This window comes from Eschrichtius robustus, chromosome 11 (genome assembly GCF_028021215.1).
Source record: "Eschrichtius robustus isolate mEscRob2 chromosome 11, mEscRob2.pri, whole genome shotgun sequence".
NCBI lineage: Eukaryota > Metazoa > Chordata > Mammalia > Artiodactyla > Eschrichtiidae > Eschrichtius > Eschrichtius robustus.
Genome location: NC_090834.1, coordinates 19,204,318 through 19,228,246, shown reverse-complemented (window position 1 = coordinate 19,228,246; position 23,929 = coordinate 19,204,318). Strand labels below are relative to the sequence as shown.

The 23,929-nt window shown below is 41.1% G+C and overlaps 1 protein-coding gene across 10 annotated transcripts in view; it reads right to left on the bottom strand.

The window, feature by feature from the left end:
• The window catches only part of LOC137771947 (centrosomal protein of 78 kDa-like), a 60,722-nt gene extending 51,853 nt beyond the window's left edge, over positions 1-8,869 (bottom strand). For 7 of the 10 annotated variants that reach the window (XR_011075440.1, XR_011075439.1, XR_011075441.1 and 4 more), the window contains exons 1-4: positions 8,560-8,869; positions 7,947-8,054; positions 5,768-5,942; positions 3,299-3,412 (exon numbers count right to left, since the gene is read on the bottom strand). Coding sequence is in view for 5 of the 10 variants with exons in the window: in XM_068555755.1 (XP_068411856.1) it covers positions 3,299-3,412; positions 5,768-5,942; positions 7,947-7,964 (307 nt within the window). In the remaining 5 variants the exon portion in view is untranslated. Of the gene's footprint in view, positions 1-1,666; positions 1,823-3,298; positions 3,413-5,767; positions 5,943-7,946; positions 8,055-8,559 lie in introns of those variants that run through there. The other 3 variants (XR_011075442.1, XR_011075443.1, XM_068555758.1) reach the window with 2 other exon arrangements.
• Positions 8,870-23,929: the final 15,060 nt, after the last annotated feature.

Here is a 23,929-nt window from a genome sequence, read left to right as displayed (position 1 = left end):
GTAAGTGAGGTGTTAAAGTCCCCCACTATTATTGTGTTACTGTCGATTTCCTCTGTTATAGCTGTTAGCAGTTGCATTATGTATTGAGGTGCTCCTATGTTGGGTGCATATATATTTATAATTGTTATATCTTCTTCTTGGATTGATTCCTTGATCATTATGTAGTGTCCTTCCTTGTCTCTTGTAACATTCTTTATTGTAAAGTCTATTTTATCTGATATGAGTATAGCTACTCCAGCTTTCTATTGATTTCCATTTGCATGGAATATCTTTTTCCATCCCCTCACTTTCAGTCTGTATGTGTCCCTAGGTCTGAAGTGGGTCTCTTGTAGACAGCATATATATGGGTCTTGTTTTTGTATCCATTCAGCAAGCCTGTGTCTTTTGGTTGGAGCATTTAATCCATTCATGTTTAAGGTAATTACCGATATGTATGTTCCTATGACCATTTTCTTAATTGTTTTGGGTTTGCTTTTGTAGGTCCTTTTCTTCTCTTGTGTTTCCCACTTAGAGAAGTTCCTTTAGCATTTGTTGTAGAGCTGGTTTGGTGGTGCTGAATTCTCTTAGCTTTTGCTTGTCTGTAAAGCTTTTGATTTCTCCATCGAATCTGAATGAGATCCTTGCCAGGTAGAGTAATCTTGGTTGTAGGTTCTTCCCTTTCATCACTTTAAGTATATCATGCCACTCCTTTCTGGCTTGTAGAGTTTCTGCTGAGAAATCAGCTGTTAACCTTATGGGAGCTCCCTTGTATGTCATTTGTCGTTTTTCCCTTGCTGCTTTCAATAATTTTTCTTTGTCTTTAATTTTTGCCAATTTGATTACTATGTGTCTCGGCGTGTTTCTCCTTGGGTTTATCCTGTATAGGACTTGCTGTGCTTCCTGGACTTGGGTGGCTATTTCCTTTCCCACGTTAGGGAAGTTTTCGACTATAATCTCTTCAAATATTTTCTCTGGTCCTTTCTCTCTCTCTTCTCCTTCTGGGATCCCTATAATGCGAATGTTGTTGTGTTTAATGTTGTCCCAGAGGTCTCTTAGGCTGTCTTCATTTCTTTTCATTCTTTTTTCTTTAGTCTGTTCCACAGCAGTGAATTCCACCATTCTGTCTTCCAGGTCACTTATCCATTCTTCTGCCTCAGTTATTCTGCTATTGATTCCTTCTAGTGTAGTTTTCATTTCAGTTATTGTATTGTTCATCTCTGTTTGTTTGTTTTCTTTCTTTATTTTTTTAATTATTTATTTATTTTTGGCTGTGTTGGGTCTTCGTTTCTGTGCGAGGGTTTTCTCTAGCTGTGGAAAGCGGGGGCCACTCTTCATCACGGTGCGCGGGCCTCTCATTATCGCGGCCTCTCTTGTTGCGGAGCACAGGCTCCAGACGCGCAGGCTCAGTAGTTGTGGCTCACGGGCCCAGTTGCTCCGCGGCATGTGGGATCTTCCCAGACCAGGGCTCGAACCCGTGTCCCCTGCATTGGCAGGCAGATTCTCAACCACTGCGCCACCAGGGAAGCCCCCTTGTTTGTTCTTTAATTCTTCTAGGTCTTTGTGAAACATTTCTTGCATCTTCTCGATCTTTGCCTCCATTCTTATTCCGAGGTCCTGGATCATCTTCACTATCATTATTCTGAATTCTTTTTCTGGAAGGTTGCCTATCTCCACTTCGTTTAGTTGTTTTTCTGGGGTTTTATCTTGTTCCTTCATCTGGTATATAGCTCTCTGCCTTTTCATCTTGTCTCTCTTTCTGTGAATGTGGTTTTTGTTCCACAGGCTGCAGGATTATCTCAAAGGTCAACTTTAAACATTTTGCATCTAAAGTGGCTTTGGATACCTTTGGATAGAAAGTACAGTCTGAGCACTGTCCAGACACTTAGATACCTAAAGCGCATCTAAGATAACAAACCAAAGTCCTGATATTCCCTCAAAAGCTGCTCCTCCCATCAGCCCCCTTTGTCTAAGTGATACCACCCAGTTGCACACATAATCATCAACGACTTGTCTCCTTGTTACTATTTCCTTCATACCCCACATCTAATCTATCGGCAAGCCCTGTTAGCTACACCCTCAAAACACAACCTGAATTCAACCACTTTTCACTTGCTCCAAACTTCCAACCTAAGCTAAGCCATAAACATCTCTTATTTGGACCACTGTGATAGTCTCCTAACTGGTCTCCCTGTTTCTCTTCTTTATCCCCCCAAGTCTGTTCTCTATACCAGGTCATCTTATTGAGATACTATTTGGATCATGCCATTTCCACTTCAAAACCCCCTACTCGTTTAGAATAATCCACATCTTTATGCTGGCCTTCAAGACCTTACAAGAGCAGACCCTTGGCTAGCTCCTTGACCTCACGTCATACCACACTCTTCTTCACTCAGTACTCTGGCCATGTTGGCCTCCTTGCTTTCCCTTAAATACTCCACCCACCTACATGCCTGCATACTCATTGCCTCCTTGTCCTGGAGTGTGCTTACCCCAGATCTTCCATGGCTTGCTCCTCTCTTCATTCAGGTCTCCGTTCAAATGCCACTTCTCCAGTGAAGCTGTCCCCTAACAAACCTATCCAATGGAGTCCTACCTGCCTCCGCTCACTCTCCTTACATTATGATATTTCTGCACTTCCTACTATCTAAAATTATATTACTTATCTGTTTACTCATTTCTATCTGAACCCCTTCACTAGAATGTAAGCTCCACGAGGGCAAGACTTTTGTCTGTCTGGTCCACTGCTTTATCCCTAGTGCCTAAACCCGTATCTGGCACACAGAAGCTATTAAAAAAATTACTTGTGAATCTGACAAATGAATAAAGTACTCCTTGCTAGAATTCAGAGGTTGCACAAGAAAGAAAGAATGCTCTTGGTGGAAGCAGGCTTAGTATCTAGGTGCACCTCTATTCAGAGTAGAGATAAGAACAATTTAAAGGTATAACTCACTTTAATTAGTACATTATCTGCTAAAAACATAAGGGAAGTGCAACATTACAAAAGTACAGTTGACACTTGAACAACATGGGTTTGAACCTCGCGGGTCCATTGACACACGGATAGTTTTCTATAAATATGTACTATCGTCCTACACGAGCCAAGGTTGGTTGAATCCACAGATGCGGAACCACTGACTATAAACTTATACCCAGATTTTCAACTGTGTAGGGGTCGGCACCCCTAACCCCACGTTGTTCAAGGGCCAACTGTATATGATGAGGAAAGTGAAACATATTAAGTTTTAAAAACTGTCAACACGTGAACAAATTCTTTTTGTTTTGCTATGTGTTAATGAATTTTAAAAAAGTGACCACATACCAACAAGTGGATTTTTTCTTATATCCAGAACGAGCAGAGTTCTGTTGGTTTCAAGGGCCTTTAGTAAAGCCTTTGCTCCTTCACTGGTGAGGCCGCACTGCTGCAGGTCAAGTGCTTTTGATGAAAGACAAAAGGTCACTTGCTAACTCTACAGATTTAATGTATAGACAACTCTCATTTTCTCACGTGTGGAAGAGTCCTGCACAAGACAAGTCATGGCAGGTTTGTAATTTTGGGTATGGAAAAAAACAGAAACATATACGCACAGACATAATGCATAATCCAATTGAAAAACCTCTTCTTGGATGTGCAATGATAACCCTGGCTTTAGTACCAATAAATCATACAACATATTTTACAATTACAGAACTGAAGAATAACTGTATATAACCTATGAGCAAAAAACATCACAAAATGAATCTCAGTTCATTATTAGCAAGGGTGGCAGTGGCAGTGTAAACCTCACAAGCAAAAACTGGTGGAGCTCAGAAATGCACTGCATTCTTTTGATCACGATCTTGAGCTCCAAATCACACTTGAAACTAGTTAAAAGGGGAAAACAAAATAGAAGAAATGTAATAACTGTTAGTTTTAGAGCAAAAAAGACAAGTCTAAGAGGATACAAATAATAACAAATTCAAACAATGTGTGAATAGAGAATACATACTAAAAACCTATCATGAAAGTATGATGGTCAAGAACTCTCTCCATGGGGCTTCCCTGGTGGCTCAGTGGTTGAGAGTCTGCCTGCCAATGCAGGGGACGTGGGTTCGCGCCTTGGTCTGGGAGGATCCCATATGCCGCGGAGCAACTGGGCCCGTGAGCCACAACTACTGAGCCTGCGCGTCTGGAGCCGGTGCCCCGCAGCAAGAGAGGCCGCGACGGCGAAAGGCCCGCGCACTGTGATGAAGAGTGGCCCCGCTTGACGCAACTAGAGAAAGCCCTCGCACAGAAACGAAGACCCAACACAGCCAAAAATAAATAAATAAATAAAATGCTGGCTTAACTCTTAGAGAGTTTCATTATTAAAAAAAAAAAAAAAAAAGAACTCTCTCCATAAAAAGTCAGAAAAAAACCAGAAAAACTGATCATGAATTCTAGGAGTTCTGGGGCTGAACAACCTACTCATTTAAACCAAAGGGATCATCACCAAAGCACAGGTATTAAAAAATATTATATGAAAGGAAACTATCATGAGTCTTTTTTTTAAGTGTTGTGTGGACCATCACATTGAAATAACTGCAGGCTTTCAACACCCCCATGACACACAGAAATAGCAAGTCAGACATACGGATCTGACAGGATATGATACAACCCTTACAAACTCTCACTACAGAAGAATGGACACAGGGTATAATTAACCAAATAGCCAAATTAATACAAACAGCCAGTAAACCTCACCAGTAACTCAAATGAATACAAAATAAAACAAAATGTGGTTATTCTCCTATCAGATTAAGCCAAGATTCTGTAAGAAAAGCCTTTAAAATGTGTATACCCTTTTGATCCAACAACACTCTTTCTAAGAATTTAACCAAAAGAAATAGTCAGAGATATAGGTATGGATATATATCAGAGTACTATTTGTAACTGAAAAACTGGACAAAGCTTATACACAAGAATGGATAAGCTATGTGCACTGTGGCATATTCATATAATGGAACACTGAACAGTCACAAAAAATGATGCAGGAGATGCAAACTGACTGACTTGCTAAAATGCTCATACTAAATTAACTGAAAAAAGTTATAAAATTTGGAGTAATCCTACTTGCATAGAAAATGGAGAGGTACTCATTTTTGTAGTTTTACAGTTTTTTACAAGTGCTACAAGCCAGTGTTTGTGAGAGGTAGGCTTCACATCCACTGTTGGCGTGGACTACAAATTGGCATAGCATTTCTGGATGGTAATTTGGCAATGTGTATCAACAGTCTTAAAAATATGTCACACTCAGGTCATTCCACTTCTTAGTTCCTTATTCTACAGAAGTAATCCCGATGGACACAGAGATGTATACACAACGTATTCACAATGTTTCTGACAGGGAAAAACAAACTGTCTAAATATAACGGCAAAGAATTGATTAAACTATGGGACATCAATATGATGGAATACTACATGATACATCATTAAGTGAAAAAAGCAGGAATATGAAATAGCAAGTATACTCCAATTCTAGTTTTGTAATCACTAAGTGTACAAATATATTTATAGAAAAATAGAAGACTGAAAGTGTATGCACCAAAATGAACAGTGATTATGTCTGGGTATTAAGATTATAGGTAATTGTTCTCTTGTAACTCTGCATTTTCTATAAAGAATATATGCAACTCGTAGAGAAAGTTTACAAGCAAAATAAAACCCATCAGAAAAATGAGGCTTTAAAAAAAATCCTATCACAACAGTATCATGCCAAAAGCTAAGCATATATCATATTAAAAATTCAATATTTTCAATTTTAGAATTTACCTCTAAGCCATAAATCCTCACTAAGAGATTCTGCCAAAGCATTTGCACCCAGGTCACCAATGAGCGTGTTGCAGTTCAGAGTGATGCGCCTCAAACCAGCCATACAGTCAAGATCAGGTCTCCTGGAACGAAGACTCTCAGCCCAGGTTTCTTCATGCCTTCTGGTAGTCTGATACTTCAAAGATTTAATGGGATGAAATTAAGATGCTTGAAGAAGGAAACAGGGTGTGCCTACTGAGTATGGCTTATTATGTCAGAGATTTACACACACACATATCAAGCATATATGCCAGGAGAATCAACCTGAGAAATTAAACAGTCACTGCTGCTTTACGAGTCCAGTGACCCAGATTCTAGTTGGTCAGTGATTAGATTCCAGCCACTGGATGACCTGCTCTTGAACAGTTATGTAAAGTTGGACAACTCAATTACAGTCTATGAATTATTTTCCTTATCTTCTAAGTCAGGGAATTGGTTCTAAATTCTATCATTGCTGAGGCTCTAAATGTCATCATTCTGTCCTCCAATGGTCTCCAAACACCTGACTGGGCAACCCATAAGAAAACTTTTTAATATGCATCTTATTTTTTAACAAATTATATACATGAAGTTCTATACATATAATGTATGTACATTATAAACTACATAGATAGTGTTTAAATGATACAAAGCTAAATAGGTTCTAATATGTTCTTTTCCTAACTCCTAAGGCATTATTTTATTTATTTTTAAAAAATATTTATTTATTTGTTTGTTTGTTTGTTTGGCTGTGCCGGGTCTTTAGTTGCAGCATGCCGGATATTTTAGTTGTGGCATGTGGGCTCTTAGTTACGACAGGCACGTGGGATCTAGTTCCTTGAGCAGGGATCGAACCCAGGCCCCCTGCATTGGGAGCACAGAGTCTTAACTGCTGGACCGCCAGGGAAGTCCCAGGCATTATTTTTAAAACTATATTTACAAAATGGATCTCACATGCTCCCTACGGTATGCACACAAACTTGAGAGGCCTAGACTATGCCCAGCCAGTTGGATGCGCCTTGGGAAAATAATGGTTTGACATTTAACCACAAGTATTGTCTTAAAGACATTCAATTCTTTATATTCATAAAATAAAGTTTGGTAACAGGGAACACTGACTTTAAATGAAAAAAGTCTTATTACATTCTTGAAAAAATAAAAGACTCAAAGTGCCTTTGACACTCTAAAACGAAAATCATTAGGGTCATTTTTCTATTAACAATACCTTATAAAAGCTCCAAGCAGAAATAACAGCAATCACCTACACAGTGCTTAGTATGCGCCAGGCACTATTTATACAAATGAGTTCATTTAAACCTCATAATGAGGCACAGAGGTTAAGTGATTTGTCCATGGTCACTTGCTATGAAATGGGAGAAAGGGAATTTGAACCTAGGCCATTTGGCTTAGGCACCCAAGTTCTTGACTGTTTTCAGCCCCAGGGGTCAATGGACTTGCCCTGTAGAGGCTCAAAGAATTTTTCAATTTTTCAAATCTAAACTTAAACATTTCCAGCTTTGTGGGCTATACAGTTTCTGTTGCAACTACTCAACCCCACTGGCGTAGGGTGAAAGTAGCCATAGCTATCATGTAAACAATGGGTGCGACTATGTTCCAAAGTAACTTTCTTTACCAGGCGACGGGCTGGATCTGGCCCACCAGCCATAGTTTACTACCCTTGATCTGCACCATCAAACTATTCAGAAGGCTTCATGTCAAATTATTAAATAACTTTAGGCCTAAATACAGTAATTATAACCACTGTAAATTTGTTAAGGCATTATTTTAAAAACGTATTTACAAATTGCTGATGTAGTGATTTTTATTAGTTTATAAACTACAGCAGCTAGTAAACACTTGATTCAGTTAAGTCTTGAAGACTATAATGGCATAGTTTTTTCACAGTATCACAATCAATGTTTTCAGTAACTAAAAATACATTAAAATATTATTATATATTAAATCTCTTATTTCTAAAATTAAGTGGACTATCTTTACTACATGGCAGAATCCCAAACTGAAAACGGGTCATATTCTTTCAACAAAACGAAAGCTGCACTCACACGTATCAAAAGACAAAAATTAACTGCCATCTGTATCAATATATTAATGTGCTTCAATCACATATGTTTTCATGAAAGTTCAAACATAAAAAAATCACCTTTAAGATCTTGGCCATGTGATCTATCTGCTCCCTGCCATGTCAGATTACACCCCGTGAAGTTTACTGTTTTAAGAGTGGTAGAGTTCTTTACACCTTGACAAACAACTAAAAGAAAGAAAAAAAACCACACACACAATAAGATGAAGAGCCTATACATTTGCCAATCTTGACTTATTTGCTTTTCTTGAGTCAATTGGACGTTTAGAGCCACATTCTTACAATCATTAACTACAATCTTCCCAAACAGGTAACTGACGAACAGATGCATTCGAAAACTGGTAACAAAGTGTTATTCCAGTTTACAGCAGCAGTTTAATTCTATTTAGATACTAAAACTGAATACACTGAATACTGCAAACTTTATTCCCAACCACTCAGTAAAATACTACATACGTTTTGAGACACAGGAAAAAAAAGAAAAACCTAAAAATCTTAAGACTCCTCCTATTTTCATTTCCAATGATACTTCCCAATCTTGATGATCAATCAGCGATTTAAATGTCAACTATAACCCAGTATTTTATTAGGTGCTACGCAGTATACTAGAGCAATAGAAGAGAGAGGACCTCAAACCCTCTGCTCCCTCAAATTGAAAGGCAGGCTTCCTTACCCCTCCAGAACACTACTGGACACAGGGAAGAAGTCGGCCGCGCTGTCGCAGCGCAGCTTCACCGGTCATCATGGCCCGAGCGCGGCCTCGGGGACGCTGGCTGTGGACACGGTGCCCACACCCGCCTGGGGGCCCCGGCTCGCCTCCTGGCCCCTCGGGCGCCCACCGCCCGGCGGCTGCGGCCCCGCAGCGTGCGCAGGACCCGCGACGCTGCCAGAAGACGCAGGGCCACGGGCCCCAGTTAGGCACGCCCCTCCATGCCGCGCTAACTGTGGCGCCAGCCTGATCGTCCTCCGCGCCATGGGGCTGCCGTTCCAACCGACAGGCGGCCCCGTGGGGGCGGGGCTCGAGGACGTCTGTGCACCCGCTGTGCGTCAGCACGCAGCCCCGCCTCCCATGGGGACCCGGCCTGAGGAGCAGGGCGGCCGGAGAGGTAGGAGGTGTGGAGAATTAGGGGTTTCCAAAAAGCGTCTGCTGACTGATCCAAGCAAAAGTGAGACATGGTTGTATCAACGCATTTTTTAAAAATATTTAATTGCATTGGTTGATATTTTTATTATTAATTAATTAATTAATTTTAAAATTTTATTTAATGTTATATATAAATTTATTTATATTTATATATATAAATATATATTTTTATATATTTATATTTAATTAATTTTATATAATTTAATTTTAATTAATTAATTAATTAATTTATGGCTGTGTTGGGTCTTAGTCTCTGTGTGAGGGCTTTCTCTTGTTGTGGCAAGTGGGGGGGCCCCTCTTCATCGCGGTGCGCGGGCCTCTCACCGTCGCGGCCTCTCTTGTTGCGGAGCACAGGCTCCAGACTCAACGCATTTTAAAAGTAGTTAAACTCCCGACAGATGTCTGTGCTCGCCCCGCCCAGGAGAGAGCGTGCCCTCCGTGAGGGACACGTGAAAGGCTGAGTGGACATCTGCCTGTGGTCTGTTACCTGGTGCACGGGTGTGTGAATTTCTGCGGAGAGCTCTCAATTTCTGTAGTTTCTGCTGACTTGACACGGTGGTTGGCAAATGGTGACGTGTTCCATGCATTCAGGACATGATCGTGGTTACTAATAATCACTTTGTTCTCTCTGTGCATGTCTGTGTCCTAATTTTTTCTTTTTATAAGGACCCCAGTCATATTGGACTAGAGCCCACCCATTTGACCTCATTTGACCTCAGTTACCTATTTAAGGGCCTTATCTCCAAATACAGTCATATTACGAGGTATTGGGGGTTAAGACTTCCACATATTAACTTGAGCAGGACACAATTCAGCTGATAATAGAAGGTAAGAGTAATTTAAGCAAGTAAGTAACTATTTTTTAAAGTGAGTTGCTTAAAGATATGAATTGACTCAAGAAGAACAAGAAGAAATTACATAACACTGTACGTTATACAAAGGTATTAAATTAATCATCATAACATCCTGTGAGATCCACATGAAATCAGACTAAGCAAGATTAAGCAACTTATCCAGAGTTGTATAGTTAGTACTTTCCAGAATTTAAACCAGGTTATTTTCCCAGTTCCATTCTACATTATATTTTCATTTCATTATTTGAAATGAATTTTGAGTCTTCATTTTGCTTAGTTTCTGAAGTTCTATGGGGATAGAATGGAGTTGGATATTTTCAGTGACATTCACACATGGGGAAGGAAATTGAGTCCAGAAGCTTCCGTGATCTTTCCGTGGAGAACGCTAACAACAGAACCAGAAACACCGTTATCCTTTTGGTTCAGTCATCTTTCGTAACACACTACAAGAATTAATTTTAAGAAGCCCGCTGTTTTCCAAACTTTCACCAATGGGCTCTGTAGGGTCCTCTAATAATATCTAAGAGACTCATTAGTTTCACATTCCAAGCCATTTAAGACCAGGAGTTCTGACTGTTCTTTGTGAGAAAATCAAGTGACAATCATAGCTCGTAATTTAGGATGGTTTCTTCAGGGCCCAGGCAAAACCTAATACACAGTAATAATCATTGTTAATTGCATCTTTGACAATGATTGATCGGGTATCAAAGAGGTGTATAAATTGGGAGAAATTATGATCAAAGAGAAACATAGGCCACAGATGTTTAATTAATGCTCAATTATTTATGAGTTTAACTTTAGTTAAGCTAATTTTCCTTCTTCTAGACAATTTCCAATTCACCTCTACAAAGAGACCAGAATAATCACCTTCCAATACAAGATTTATTGTGTTCCTTTAATTAAGAGCCTACAGTGACTTCTACATTCACTCCACGAAGTTTTGCTATGAGAGAAAAGGAGCCATTATATTTTGTCTTGAATTAGATATGCCACCATACTTGACTTAGCTCATCTTACTGGAAGCACTTTGAGGGCAGATCCTACAGTCTTGTCTTACATCCTCTACAGAATCAAGCCAAGGGAATCACACATAGTTACAGCTGGAGGAACACTTGTTCTGGGTTGATATTTTTAGCCTTTACCACCAAGACTTTATCACCAAGACCTATCTTTACAGTCTCTAAACAGAAGACCTTCTTGCCTTCCGTTTTCATATTGACTAGGAATGTCAAGGGAAGAACTGAGAAGTAGCCATAGTCGGCTAGCAGCCAGCCCAGATAAACCATCTGTGGAGATATTGTTTCTTTCAAAAGATATAAACATAAGAGGAAGTCCTAGAGTTTGTAACAATTGTGCATAATAAAATTCCATGAAAACCTAGAAATCCAGATGCAGATCAGTAACATATTGGTTAAATAAGCTGTTATATTCATGCAATGGACAAGTGTACAGACATTAAGAAGAACGAGATACTCTTTTCTATGAGATTCTCTTTTCAATGAACTCATCAGTGCTGCAAAGACAATGTTACATAATAGCTTTTCTTTAACATTATATCAGGCATCTTCATCTTGTCCTGTATTTATTGCCAGTGTTACTAAAGGTTATCATTTACCTCTTTCTCTTTTAGATATATAATTTCTTCTTACTGTGGAAGCATTCATCAATCCCTATTTTACTATTTCTTTTAAATTAGAAATGAATATTGAATTTTATAAAATATCTTTGGGGACTATTTCAACTGATTGTATAGTTTTGTTCTCTTTTGACCTTGTTATATGGTAAATTATATTTTGTTATTTTATATTATGCTATTTATTATATATGGTATTATGTTTACTAATTACATTTATTATATTATAATTACATTATAATTAAGGTAGCATTTTGTTTCAGATAGACAAAACAACCAGTGGAATAGGAAGCATCTTAAAATTAGATGCAAGAGCGTAAGGGATTTGAGATTAAAATAAAATTGACATTTTGGATCAGTAGCCAAACATATTCAACAAAATTGGGAAACTATGGCTATCATTAATAAATTCTAGATATAGCCACTAGTTAAAAGTAAAAAAATCATGAATGTGTAAAAGTATCAGAAACCTGGGAGACTTGAAATAAATTATTCATGAGGAACACCTTTCTAAGATACAAAGAAAAAAGGATACATTTAATTATATAAGAATTAAAATTTTCCTCATGGCAAAATGCACTCCAAAGGTCAGAAAACAAGCAAAAGGAATTGGGAAATATATTTAGAAATAGATATGCTCTCTTTACAACTTTTGAGAGAAGCACATGTTTCTTTTTCCTTTAACCTGTTATGTGGGTATTAACCTATAGTGTAAGTGCATGGTTCCTTTCCTTTAACCTGTAATGTGAGATTTCATCTGTATGGTAAGTGCATGGTTCCTTTCCTTTCATCTGTAATGTGAGTGTCAACATGGGGCACTGTTTCCAAGCACAGAGTTTGGATGTTCCTGTGCTGGTCGCATCACTGACCATCCACAAAAACTTGCAAATGTTGCTTTACTTTCCTGGGGGTTAGAGTCTTAGCTAAGAAATGGAAGCAAAATAGAACCTTCCCCCAGGGATAATAGAAGGTTTAAAGGAGTAAATATGTAAATGACTTAGGACAGTGCCTAGTACAAGAGAGATCAATAGAAGTACTTATCAATTTTTTAAAGAGACAGACGAAAGAAATAAAATGTGGTGATTTCAATCTATTGATATATATTCTTGACATTAAACTACCTTTTCATTCACTGGATGACCTAACTTGCTCATGCTTTTTCTTACTCTAGTGAACCTGGGTAGCTAATATCATAGCTTAAAATTTTTGCTTTTATATTTACAAGTAAATTTGACCTGTAAATTTCTTTTTCTTACAGTCCTAATCTATTTTCAGTATTAGGATTATATAGACTTCCTAAGATGAATAAAGGAGCATTCTTCCTTTGCTACTCTCTAGAAGTTTTTCTTTATTAATACTGATGTTACCTGTTTAATAGAAGTTTGATAGAATTCCCCACCCAAACGTTCTGGGTGGGTCTGGTATTTTCTTGGTGAAAGATTGTAAACTATTGACTTAATTCCTTTACTGGTGAAAGAACTCCAGCTATATATTTCCTCTTGTGTCAGTTTTGGTAAACTTTAGGAGCTAGGAAATTGTCCACTTTACATAAATGTTCAAATTTACTGGCATTTCGTATATTCTCTGTTTGTCCTCTCTGCTATAACATTGTCCTGATTCTTTCTGTGTATTATTTACTTATGTTTTTGTTTTGCTTACTCAAAGTGTGTTTTTAAAATCTTTTCAAAGAATATTCTTTTGACTTACTAAATCACCTCAATTTTATACCTTTTTCTGTTTTATTAAGTTCTGCCCATATCTTTATTATCTATTTTTTCTATGTTCTCAGGGTTTATTGTTTTGCTCTTCTGATGTCAATTAAAACACTTGGTTATTAATTTTAATAAATCTTTTTAGTTATAAATAGTTGAACTTTTTGAAGATGCCAGCTTAGTTGTAAGTATCTAAGGGTCAGCACCTCCACATTGTTGCTGGCCTAAGCCTTAGTGCACCCTATAGCAATGTATATATTGACATTTTTTCCCCTCGACTTTCTGTGTTTTGCTACTTCTCACTTTTCTTTGGAGAGAAGCCCTCTGAAATATCCTTGAGTTACTTTACAGCCAATAAGTCTTTAAAATATGTGTATTTTTTTAAGATAAATCTACTTATATAATTAGGCAGAAAATCTGATTTGCCATATTTTTGAAAACAGCATAATTTCACTCTTCTCCATGATTAATCTGCTGTTTTACACAACCTTTGAGTTTTTAGCTTTATCAATGACATGTACTTTAGAAATTTTTTAAAGACCCTACGCACTCTTTTAAAACATCCTGTTCCTTGTTTCAGTTCTAGTTTTATGTCTATTTTCTGCCTTGCACCTGATAATTCCAACATTCAATGGATGGCCTTGGGAATCTAATTCTGGTATTGATTGTTTTTGCTGATTCTCTCCCATTGTAGCTGATTTCTTCATTATTGTGTAAATTTAGATCATGAGCTCATGTTTAGCTAAACTTTATCTGTGGGAACGCTATAGGCCTGGGTTGAAGGTCTACCTCTCCAGAGAGTGTTTAGTTCTGTGTTTGGAATACCACCCATCTGGGAGCATTTTAAGGTAACTTCTTACCTTCTGTTTGCAAGACCGCAAATAAATTTGCAACCCAAACACTGTGAACACAGATCTGGGGTTCAGAATTCTCAAGATTTCCTACCTGTTTCCTACCCAGAGCAGAGGCCAAGAGAATTTGGTCTTAGTCTCCCTTTGCCAGCAGATATTTTTTTTTACTAGCACACCCTTTCATTAAAGGTGAACCTAGGGATAGATAGGTTTAGTTCTAACTTCCCATCTAGGAGGGATGGAGTCTTATCTCCTGCTTCCCATGTGGTAATGGCCATTTTAACAACAAGTCTCTGTGTCAGGTCAGGTGTGTCATTAAACTATGGCCTGTATTCCAAATCCAGACAGCTGCCTATTTTTTATGGCCTATGAGCTATGAATAATGTTCACATTTTAACTGGTAATATTTTAAATGGTTGCTTAAGTACCTAAATAATAGCCTCAATTTTGCCTCTTTGGTCCACAAAGCCTAAAATATTTGCTATTTCGCTCCATAAAAACAGGATTACCAGCTTCTGTTCTAAGCGATCAAGATCTTCAATCCACTCTTAATATAGCTATAACTCTCACACATGTACCCCCCTTCTTTCAGGGGTCCTGGAAATTTCTACTGCACACTTCAAAAATCAGACACGCACTTAAAAATAAGGTGTTTACATTTAACCTAGCATACCGAACTCTTTTCTTTTAGGAGAGTTTTTCAAGGAATCTTGCCCACCAGATTCTTCAGAGCTTCATTAATAATGGCAAAAAATTAAAACAACTTAACATTCAACAAATGGGAATTGTTCATAACAATTATAGAAGCACATACAGTAGAAAACTATAAACTGTTATTGAAACGGTGAGACATAACTCGTTTTATTCTTCGAGAACTATGTTTATTTAGGTCTCTTTTGTTTAAATAAGTATATTTCTGTGTATGTATGTATATAATCGTGTATTTATGTACACACACATTATTTATATGATATATTTATACAAATATGTGAAATACATACCTATACACATACCTTTGATTTATATTTGTCTACATACACAGGAATATAATTATGTATATTGTATATTTATATACACTGAACTGAAAAGTGGTAGTATACATATATATTGTGTATAAATGTGTGTATATGTGCATGTGTAGAAAAACAGGTTGAGCGATATGTAAGCATGATTTAGACAGGGTTCAAGCTTTTAAAAGTAGTTATGTGTAGGTAGTGAGATTATGGCCCATTTGATTTAAAATATTGCATATTTTTACATCAATTGTTATGAACAGATTCTTACGTAAATAAAATTATAAATAGTTATACATACTTGTATGTGTAGTGTATAATTAAAATATATCTACTTTATATAAGTATTATATTTATATTATATAATATACTTGTCTTATAATAATACATTATGTATTGTGTTATATAGAATACATTAACTATAATGTATTATATCAGATAATAATAATGATATATTTCTATATTATATCATTGTTTTATAATCAATATTACATGATATATCATATTAATACTGTGAACATATTAAACGTATAAATACATTGCATTAGTCATATAGTTTGTGTACAATATATGCTATGCAAAAATACACGTTAATATAATACATAATTGTTATACATTCATATAAACAGTAATATATTACATTTATACACCAATATAATCTTTAATATTGGTATATGTATATTCTATTTAATATATACATAGCTAATGCTCTTTAAAGCCATCTGCTACAAGAAGTAGAATGAGACCAGGAGTATGGCCAAAGCAAATTCTAAAAATATTAGATTATTTATATTCACTTATATGTCATTTTCCTGGAATCTGCATCTGGCTGTTAGAGAGCACACACAGCACAATCCCGATAAAGTGCCCAGGAGGACATGGGATCCTTTATTTACTGGGACCTCAAAGGAAACATAGTGCTATTCAGTCCCCCATCAAAGAGCTAAGAGCAAATCTTGAAGCACCCAGTAAAAGCCAATTCAAACAAAAAAGCTTTTCAACTTGAAAAAGTTAAGTTCCCAAGAGACCCCCTACATCAACCACCGAAGCTCATTTGGCAGTAAAAACAATAACATTCAGCGGACAACAAGAAATCGAAAACAATAGTTGTTTTAACAAAATAAAATCCAGCAGCTAATCAGTGTCTTTCCTGTTTGAAAGAAGGCAGTGGGAAGTGGACAGAAGACCTGATAGGAAAGATAAAAAGAAGAGGAAAAGGAAAATAAAAGTTTCCAGTTTGACAATCAAGCTGTCTTCTGCATCCATTTCATCCCAAGACCACCAAGCCAGTGTGGAGGCTTTTTCCTCCTTTCCTTTTCGTGAGACTGATCACAACCAGCACTGCAGAGTCCATTAAATGAAGAAATGCTGTTGCATACATGTGTGAATGAGCTGTGAGTGAAGTACTGGAGTAGAGGACACCTAACTTGAAACGTCCTCATGAATGTCCATGTGGCTGAGCAGGAAGTTAACCTGTCATAGATGTGCTAAATCAGAATAGTTGGGTTTTATTTTATTTACTTTTCCCGGGACTCTGTTGAATGACTGTCAGCTACAAGTTCAGGCTACTTTTTGCTGACGATTAATGCACTGGGAGAGCTGAGAGAAAACTGAATAGTAGAGCTGTCTTTTTCTTGACCAGTTCACCTTACTTTCCCAAACTCAAAGTCTTTCCCTATTTCTTTCTCCTTTTTATTGTAGTAAAATGAACATAACATAAAATGCACCATTTTGATCATTTTACAATTCACTGTACAATTCAGTGGAATTTAGTACTGTCACAATGCTGTGCAACTGTCACCACTGCCTAGTTGCAAAACATTTTCATCACCCCAAAAGGAAACCTACACCCATTTTAAGCAGTCATTCCCTATTTCCCTCTCTTCCAAACCCCTGGCAACCACTACTGTATAATGTTTTCCGTGTGTATGGATTTGACACTGCTGGACATTTCGTATAAATGGAACCATACAATCTGTGGCCTTTCGTGCCTGATTTCTTTCACTTAGTTGCATCCATGATGTAGCATGTATCAGTAATCCACTCACTTTTATGGCTGAATTCCCTGATCCTGTTTTCTCCATACTGTTTGAATACAAACTTTAAAATATGTTGAGGGTGAAGCTCTGTTTTAATGGCACATCTATTAGGCCAATTCATTTAAAGAAGGTGAAAATGGAGATATTGTTGTGAAATGATAATCGTTGAGCAGCCTCAGCTAATTTGATAATGAAAAGTTTGGGAAATATTGCAAAAAATTATTTGCTTTATATTAAAAGCCTTTTAAACAAGGATTCAGGAGATTGTCTTTTTCTTGCAGGTAACTTAAATGAGGCAGAAGAAACTAACTGCCCTTTAAAACAGATTTTGAAAGGATTTTATTTATTCTGAATAGACGAATGGGAGTACAGGTTGTTCATATCCAATATGGACTCCCTGTCCAAACACTGTTTATCATTCTAGCCACCACTATCGAATTGTATTTCTTGAGACTAATGCAGCTTAACTCCTGCATATTACTTTTGAAAATTCATCTATCAAATCCATTAATACAGTATAAACAAGAGATGTTCATGTTTCAGTGCAGTTCACATATCAGGTATAAAGAGCCCTCAGTAAGAAAAGGAATCCTATATCTCTTGCCAGAATGTGGTCAGCTCTGGGGTGCTTTGCTAGCTGAAAGACACTTTTATTGTTAAGAGGATAGAGGTTGTTTAAGAGAGATGAGAGGCAAAAAATTTTAAGTACTTGTTTGTGTTAAAAACAGTGCTAGGCTATCTCATACTCTATATCAGTCAAGGCTCACCATTTTACATATGTGAAAAGCGAAGTTAAAAGTGTTTCAGTAACTTACAAAAAGGCACGCAACCACTAAATTCAAGCAAGAATTGAATCCCAAATCTGTCACACTGAAGTTTGAGCTAATATTGAGATTAATAAAAATAGCACTAAATTAAAAGTTCAGAGATATTTTTTATTTCGTACTCTTTCACTAACCCTCTTTGGAGATAAATCATTTATATGGGCCTTAGTTTTCACAACTATAATAGTTGGAAGTTTGACTAGGTGACCTCTATGTAGTCTTCCAATTCTAAAATGTTCCATTAATTTGGCTTCCTACAATAATTGCCATTGCAATATATGCGTGCTGCCACCAAGTAGCAGTAGAGAGTACTAGTTCCTTTTTTAACCCTAGTGGGGAATGCATTTTGACATCAGACTTATCCGTCAATAGTACAGCCTGTTAATATAACTATAAAATAACAAAATAATCTGGTATTATTTCCTGTAAAGCAGAAGCTTTACATTGTGTCTATGAATCGTATCAGAATCACCTGTAGGTTTTTAAACATAGAGGAAATCCAGAACCCATTGGATGAGGATTTTCAGAGATGGGACTTGGGCATCTGGATTTTTGGGCTCCCATCATTTGTATATTTTATTTTATTTTATTTTTTGCCTATGTACAACATTTGTCACATCCTCTTGAATCTTTAGTAATTTCTGTTTGTTTTAAAAGTTTAGAATATTCCATAATCTTCACCTACTTTTCATAAGGCGTTATCTGTTATGTTTATTCACTCTTGTGCTTCTCCTGGTTAAAACTTCATTTTTTCTTTCTTTTGGGGGGGGGGCCTGCCTCATGGCTTGCTTAGTTCCCTGACCAGGGATTGAACCCCAGGCCCCCAGCAGTGAAAGCGCCAAGTCCTAACCACTGGACCACCAGGGAATTCCCAACACTTCTTTTTTAAATGACTTTTTTTCCCACTCTGATTCATTCCTGGGATCAGTTTCATGTGGGAACATTAAACCAACCTTGCATTACTAGAATAAAGCCACTTTGATTGTGATATATTACTGTTTTACATACCATGGATACAGTTTGTGCTTTAATTACAAATTTTGCATGCATGTTCAAAAGAGAAACTGGCCTATGATTCTATTCTTGTAATATTCTTTTTACTTTTGATCTGAAGCTTTCGTTGGCCTTATAAACATTTTGAGCAATATATTATTTTCTGTTTCCTGGAAGGGTTTTATGTAAGATTACCAATATTTCTTCCCTAAATATTCGGAGGAATTTACTTGGAAAGCCATTTATCCCTGGAAATCATTTTCTGTAAAGGTACTTAATTATACAAACAACTTTTTGACTAGATATAGATTTTTTAGATATTTCTTTTCTTGGGTTAGTCTTGTTAGGTTGCATGTTTTAAGAATTTGTAATTTTGGATGAATTTTCAAATTTATAAATATAAAATTATAATTTTAACAGCTTTATCGGGATGTAATTTACATACCATAATTTAACCCTTTAATGTATACAATTCAGTGGTTCTTAGTGTAACCACTAAAAGACGTGTGTAACCATCACAACCATCCAATTTTAGATTTCTGTCCCCTCACAAAGAAACCCATTACACGTTAACAATGTTTTTTCATTCTCTCAACCCTCTCAGCTCTAGGCAACCCCTAATCTCCTTTCTGTCTCTACAGATTTGCTATTCTGGGCATTTCATATAAATGGGACCATACAATATGTGACCTTTTGAGAGTGGCTGCTTTTCTTTATAGAATGCTTTCATGGTTCATCCATGTTGTAACATGGATCAATATTTCATTCCTTTTTATAGCTGAATGCTATTCTATCGTACGGATATTCCACATTTTGTTTATTCATTTGTCAGATTGACATTTGAATTTTTTCCACCTTTTGTTTTTAGAAATATGCTTCTATGAACATCCACGTACAAGCTTTTGTGCAGACATAAGTTTCTATTTCTCTTAGGTATATATTTAGTAGTGGAACTGCTGGGTCATAGGGTAACTCTATGTTTAACACTTGCAGGAACTGTCAAGCTGTTTCGTAAAATGGCCGCACATTTTGTAAAATGGCTCAGACTGTACTTTCTATCCAAAGGTATCCAAAGTCACTTTAGATGCAAAATGTTTAAAGTTGACCTTTGCTGCTGCCCAAATCATAGCCACTGTGGGCAGTCTGCCAGATGGCATCTTAGGTTTCTCAGGAAGAAATTAGAATACACAAAGGGGGAACTAAGTGTACAATTACATAAAGTAGATTTCATATTTAATTTTATGGGAAAAGCAATAATTAGGTGGCTTTTGGTTTTAACTGGAAATAGCCACTCATTGGGAAATAATTACTCGCTAATGGCCTTAGCGAGTCACTCTGGAGCTTCTCCTAGAACTAGAAAACCTAAGCTCTGCTCCCAGCAGAACCTGGAGACGGTGCCCAGTGCTGGCGAGGCAGCACAGAACAGGGGAGTCGTCGCTGGAGGGAGCGGAAGACAGTGCAGCCACTCTGGAAAGGAGTTGGCCAGCTCCCTAGAAAGCGAAACGCCATTGCCCGCTTTTCCCCAATGTCACCTCTTGTGAAAGTCAAGTCAGCGTCCCAGCAGGATCCTGACGTTGACACGACTGCCCCTGTCATCCGTTGCCCTGGGAAGGCCCCCGGCGGCTTTCGGTCTGGGGCTCTTCCCAGTCAGGCGAGCGTTTGTGTACAGCTTCTGTGTGGACTTCAGTCTCCATTTCCCCGGGGTAAGTGCCCATGACTGCGGTTGCCGAGTCCTGCGATGGCTGCTTTTGTAGGAAGTTTCGCAGTAGGGGAGTGCCTGGCCTGAGCCCCGCGTGCCGGCCTCTGCCCATCTCTCTGCCGCCTCAACCCCAGGAGGGAAGGTCCACGTGGACCAGCGCTCCCTCTGCACCTGCTCTGCCCTCGGTCCTCAGGGTCACAGGGCTTCCCCAGAGCACGGGCGGCGTTGGCCCCTCCCTGAGTCCTGCCCCACCCCCGCCTCATCCGGGGCCCCCGCCGCCCGTGGCTTTGGTGGGAGGGTCTCAAGGAAGGACCCCCTCCTCCGAGCCTACTCCACCCTCAGCCCCCTTTCCCACAGAGCTTCCGCCCCAACGCCAGGCCCGTGGGGCTCCCGCAGCAGCAGCGCTGGGACTGCCGGGTTTCTGCAGTTCAGTTCGGACTCCATCTACCCAGAGTCAGAGCCCGCAGGTCAGGGCTCGGCCCACGCCAGCCACAGGTCCACGTCGTCCTCTGCGCTTGTGGCCGACAGGCTGTGTCAGGAGTTCCCACGCCCCCAGCCTGAGTTCCGTTCGTTGGCTAGCGCGGGCCCCCAGAACACAAGCCCCCAGTCCACGGACTAGAGCACCGGGCTATTCGAAAGGAACAGCCAGGTGGAAGGAGGAGGTGGGGAGGCGTGGGGCGGGGCGCGGGGCTTCCAGGCCGCCTGCAGGCGCCCACCCCACAGCTCTCTGAACCCCATGTTTACTGAGATTTTGTTCCACGAGCACGATTACAGCGGGGGCCATGGGCAACGGATTCACGTTGCAACCCCTGGCCCTCTCCCCTCGCAGGAGGTGGGCAGGCAGGGGGACTGTAACATGCAACCCGGCCTGTGGCTTTAGGTTTAGGAGCTGTGTGCCAGGACTGGGGGCCAAGACCCGACCCCTTTCTCCCGTAATTCACAGCGCGGCTCATCCTGGGCACGGAGGCTGGGGGACGACGGGAGGCTGAAGAGCATGGCGTCCACCTTCACCCCCTCCCTCCTCTCTTGGCTGAGCCCTGCGGCCGCGCGGGTTCCCAGTGGGGCACCCCCCCCCCGGGGGGCCTGTCCCTTCAGGTCCTCCCAGCTGCCTGACACCCCTCTGCCCCCAGCGTGGACCCCCAGAGCCCCCAGCTCTTCCCACTCCTGGTCCAGCAGGACGGGGTCCCTGCGGCACCCTGGACAGGCGGGCGATGGGCAGCCCGGCCCCTCCCGGGAGGCAGCCCCGTGGGGTGGGGAGGGGGGCGGGCACTGCGAGCCACCCATGGTCGAGCGCGTCGCCTCGGTGCGTGGCGTGGGGCGCCGTGGCTACACGCATCTTGATGGCCGGGATCAGACCCAGCTCTGCCACCAACTGGCTGGGTCCCCGGAGGCCGGTCACTGGACCCCATTGTCCCTGTTCACCATCTGCAACGTGCGTGACCTGAGGACCCCCTCACAGGTGGTCGTGAAAGCTGACCGAGTCGGTTTGTGTGGAGGACAGAGAACAGTGAGGCCAGCAGGTGCGGAAAGAGCTTGTCACTCATGGTTCTGGGCAGGGGCACGCCTTGTCACCTAGGGCCTCCCAGGAGCACGAGGGTTCGGCAGGAATGAGGGGAGGGGTGGCTGGGGACTGGAGCCTGAGGTGTGGGTCCCCGGGAAGGAGCAGGCTCAGGATTGGCTAGAATGAGCCCGGGTCTCCGGGCCTCTCCGGGGTGATGAGGGCAGGGGGACGGTGGCCCCGAGTGTGGGAGCCCCGTACAGAAGGGGCTGGGGTGCAGCCCTGCGCTGGCTGGTTTGCGTCAGAAAGTGACAGACGCGGTGAACGCGGGTACCAGGCCCGACCCAGGGCTCAGCGACAGCTCTTGTTCCTCAACACAAACGCTGTCCCGCTTCGGCCGGTGCTGTGCCTTGCGGTGGAGGAAAGCGGGACTCAGAGGACTGTGGGACTCCGGCATCCAGGGTGGGGCCCGGGCACGTGGGCCCCGAAGTCCACCAGAGCGGCGGGCACATGGAGCTTCGAGGCTGGGGGAGGTGAGGGTGTGGACAGTGGGGCTGCGCAGACCGCCTTGACACTTGAGAACCACTGGCCCGAGGGACCACGGGGACGCCCGTGGAGGGGGGCGCCCAGGAGAGGCGGCCTGCTGGCGCGGGGCGGGGTCCTGAGTGCCGCCCCGCCCTCCCAGGGCGCCCTGTGCTCCTGCCCAGTCGTGGCCGGTGGGGCCGTGAGGCTGCAGGGAGGCCAGAGCCCGGCACGGCGCCTGCTGCCCGCAGAGGCCCGGCGTCGCTTGCGCTGCTTCTGAGCCAGGCGTGCCCGACGAGCCCGTGCGCCTGGCAGAGCCAGCGGGCACGCTCCCCCGGCGCCCCTCCTGTCCTCGGACAGGCACGTCTGCTCAGCCGGGGAGCGGGGCCGGGCGCGCTGAGTCCTGGGCCGGGCAGGGGGCGCAGCCTGGGCAGGTCCTTGAGGCGCCCTGCCTGCTGCTGGCCCGGCAGGGGCCCCGCGGAACCGGCACCTTCCTCTGCGCCCCACGTCGCTCCCTCCCCCAGGCTGGTCCATTTTTACCTGTTTCTGCAAACCGGATAGACCCTGAAGGGACAGAAACTTAGCTCCGTTGAAAAGGCTGAAGCTTAGGCTGTCACCTTGGGGTAACTCCTGAGGAGGGTCCTAACAGTTAGGACCCGAGGCCCTTTCTTTCCCATCTCCCTCCTCTCGTCCGCCTCATCCGCCTCTTCTCCTTGAACCCCCCTCCGTGCCCCCGCCCCCTGTTTTTACGGCCATCTTCTTCCTTCAGAAAATCAAGAGCATCAAGAAGAAGCTGAGGACTTCCCTGTTAGCGCAGTGGTTAAGAATCCGCCTGCCCATGCAGGAGACATGGGTTTGAGCCCTGGTCCGGGAAGATCCCACATACCACGGAGCAGCTAAGCCCGTGCGCCACAGCTATTGATCCAGCGCTCTAGAGCCCGTGAGCCGCAATTACTGAGCCTGTTTGCCACAACTGCTGAAGCCCGTGCGCCTAGAGCCCATGCTCCGCAACAAGAGAAGCCACTACAATGAGAAACCTGCTCACCACAACTGGAGAAAACCCGTGTGCAGCAACGAAGACCCAATGCAGCCACAAATAAATTAATTAATTTTTTAATTTTTAAAAGATAATAATAGTAAACATCACACTTTAGCTGGGCAGGAGTCAGAGTTTTATTATCAGTCTAGGCAAGACCAAAAATTCAAAGCAAATTCAATTTTGCTTAAGGGAACATTGGAAGGTAACAATTCTTCATATCAC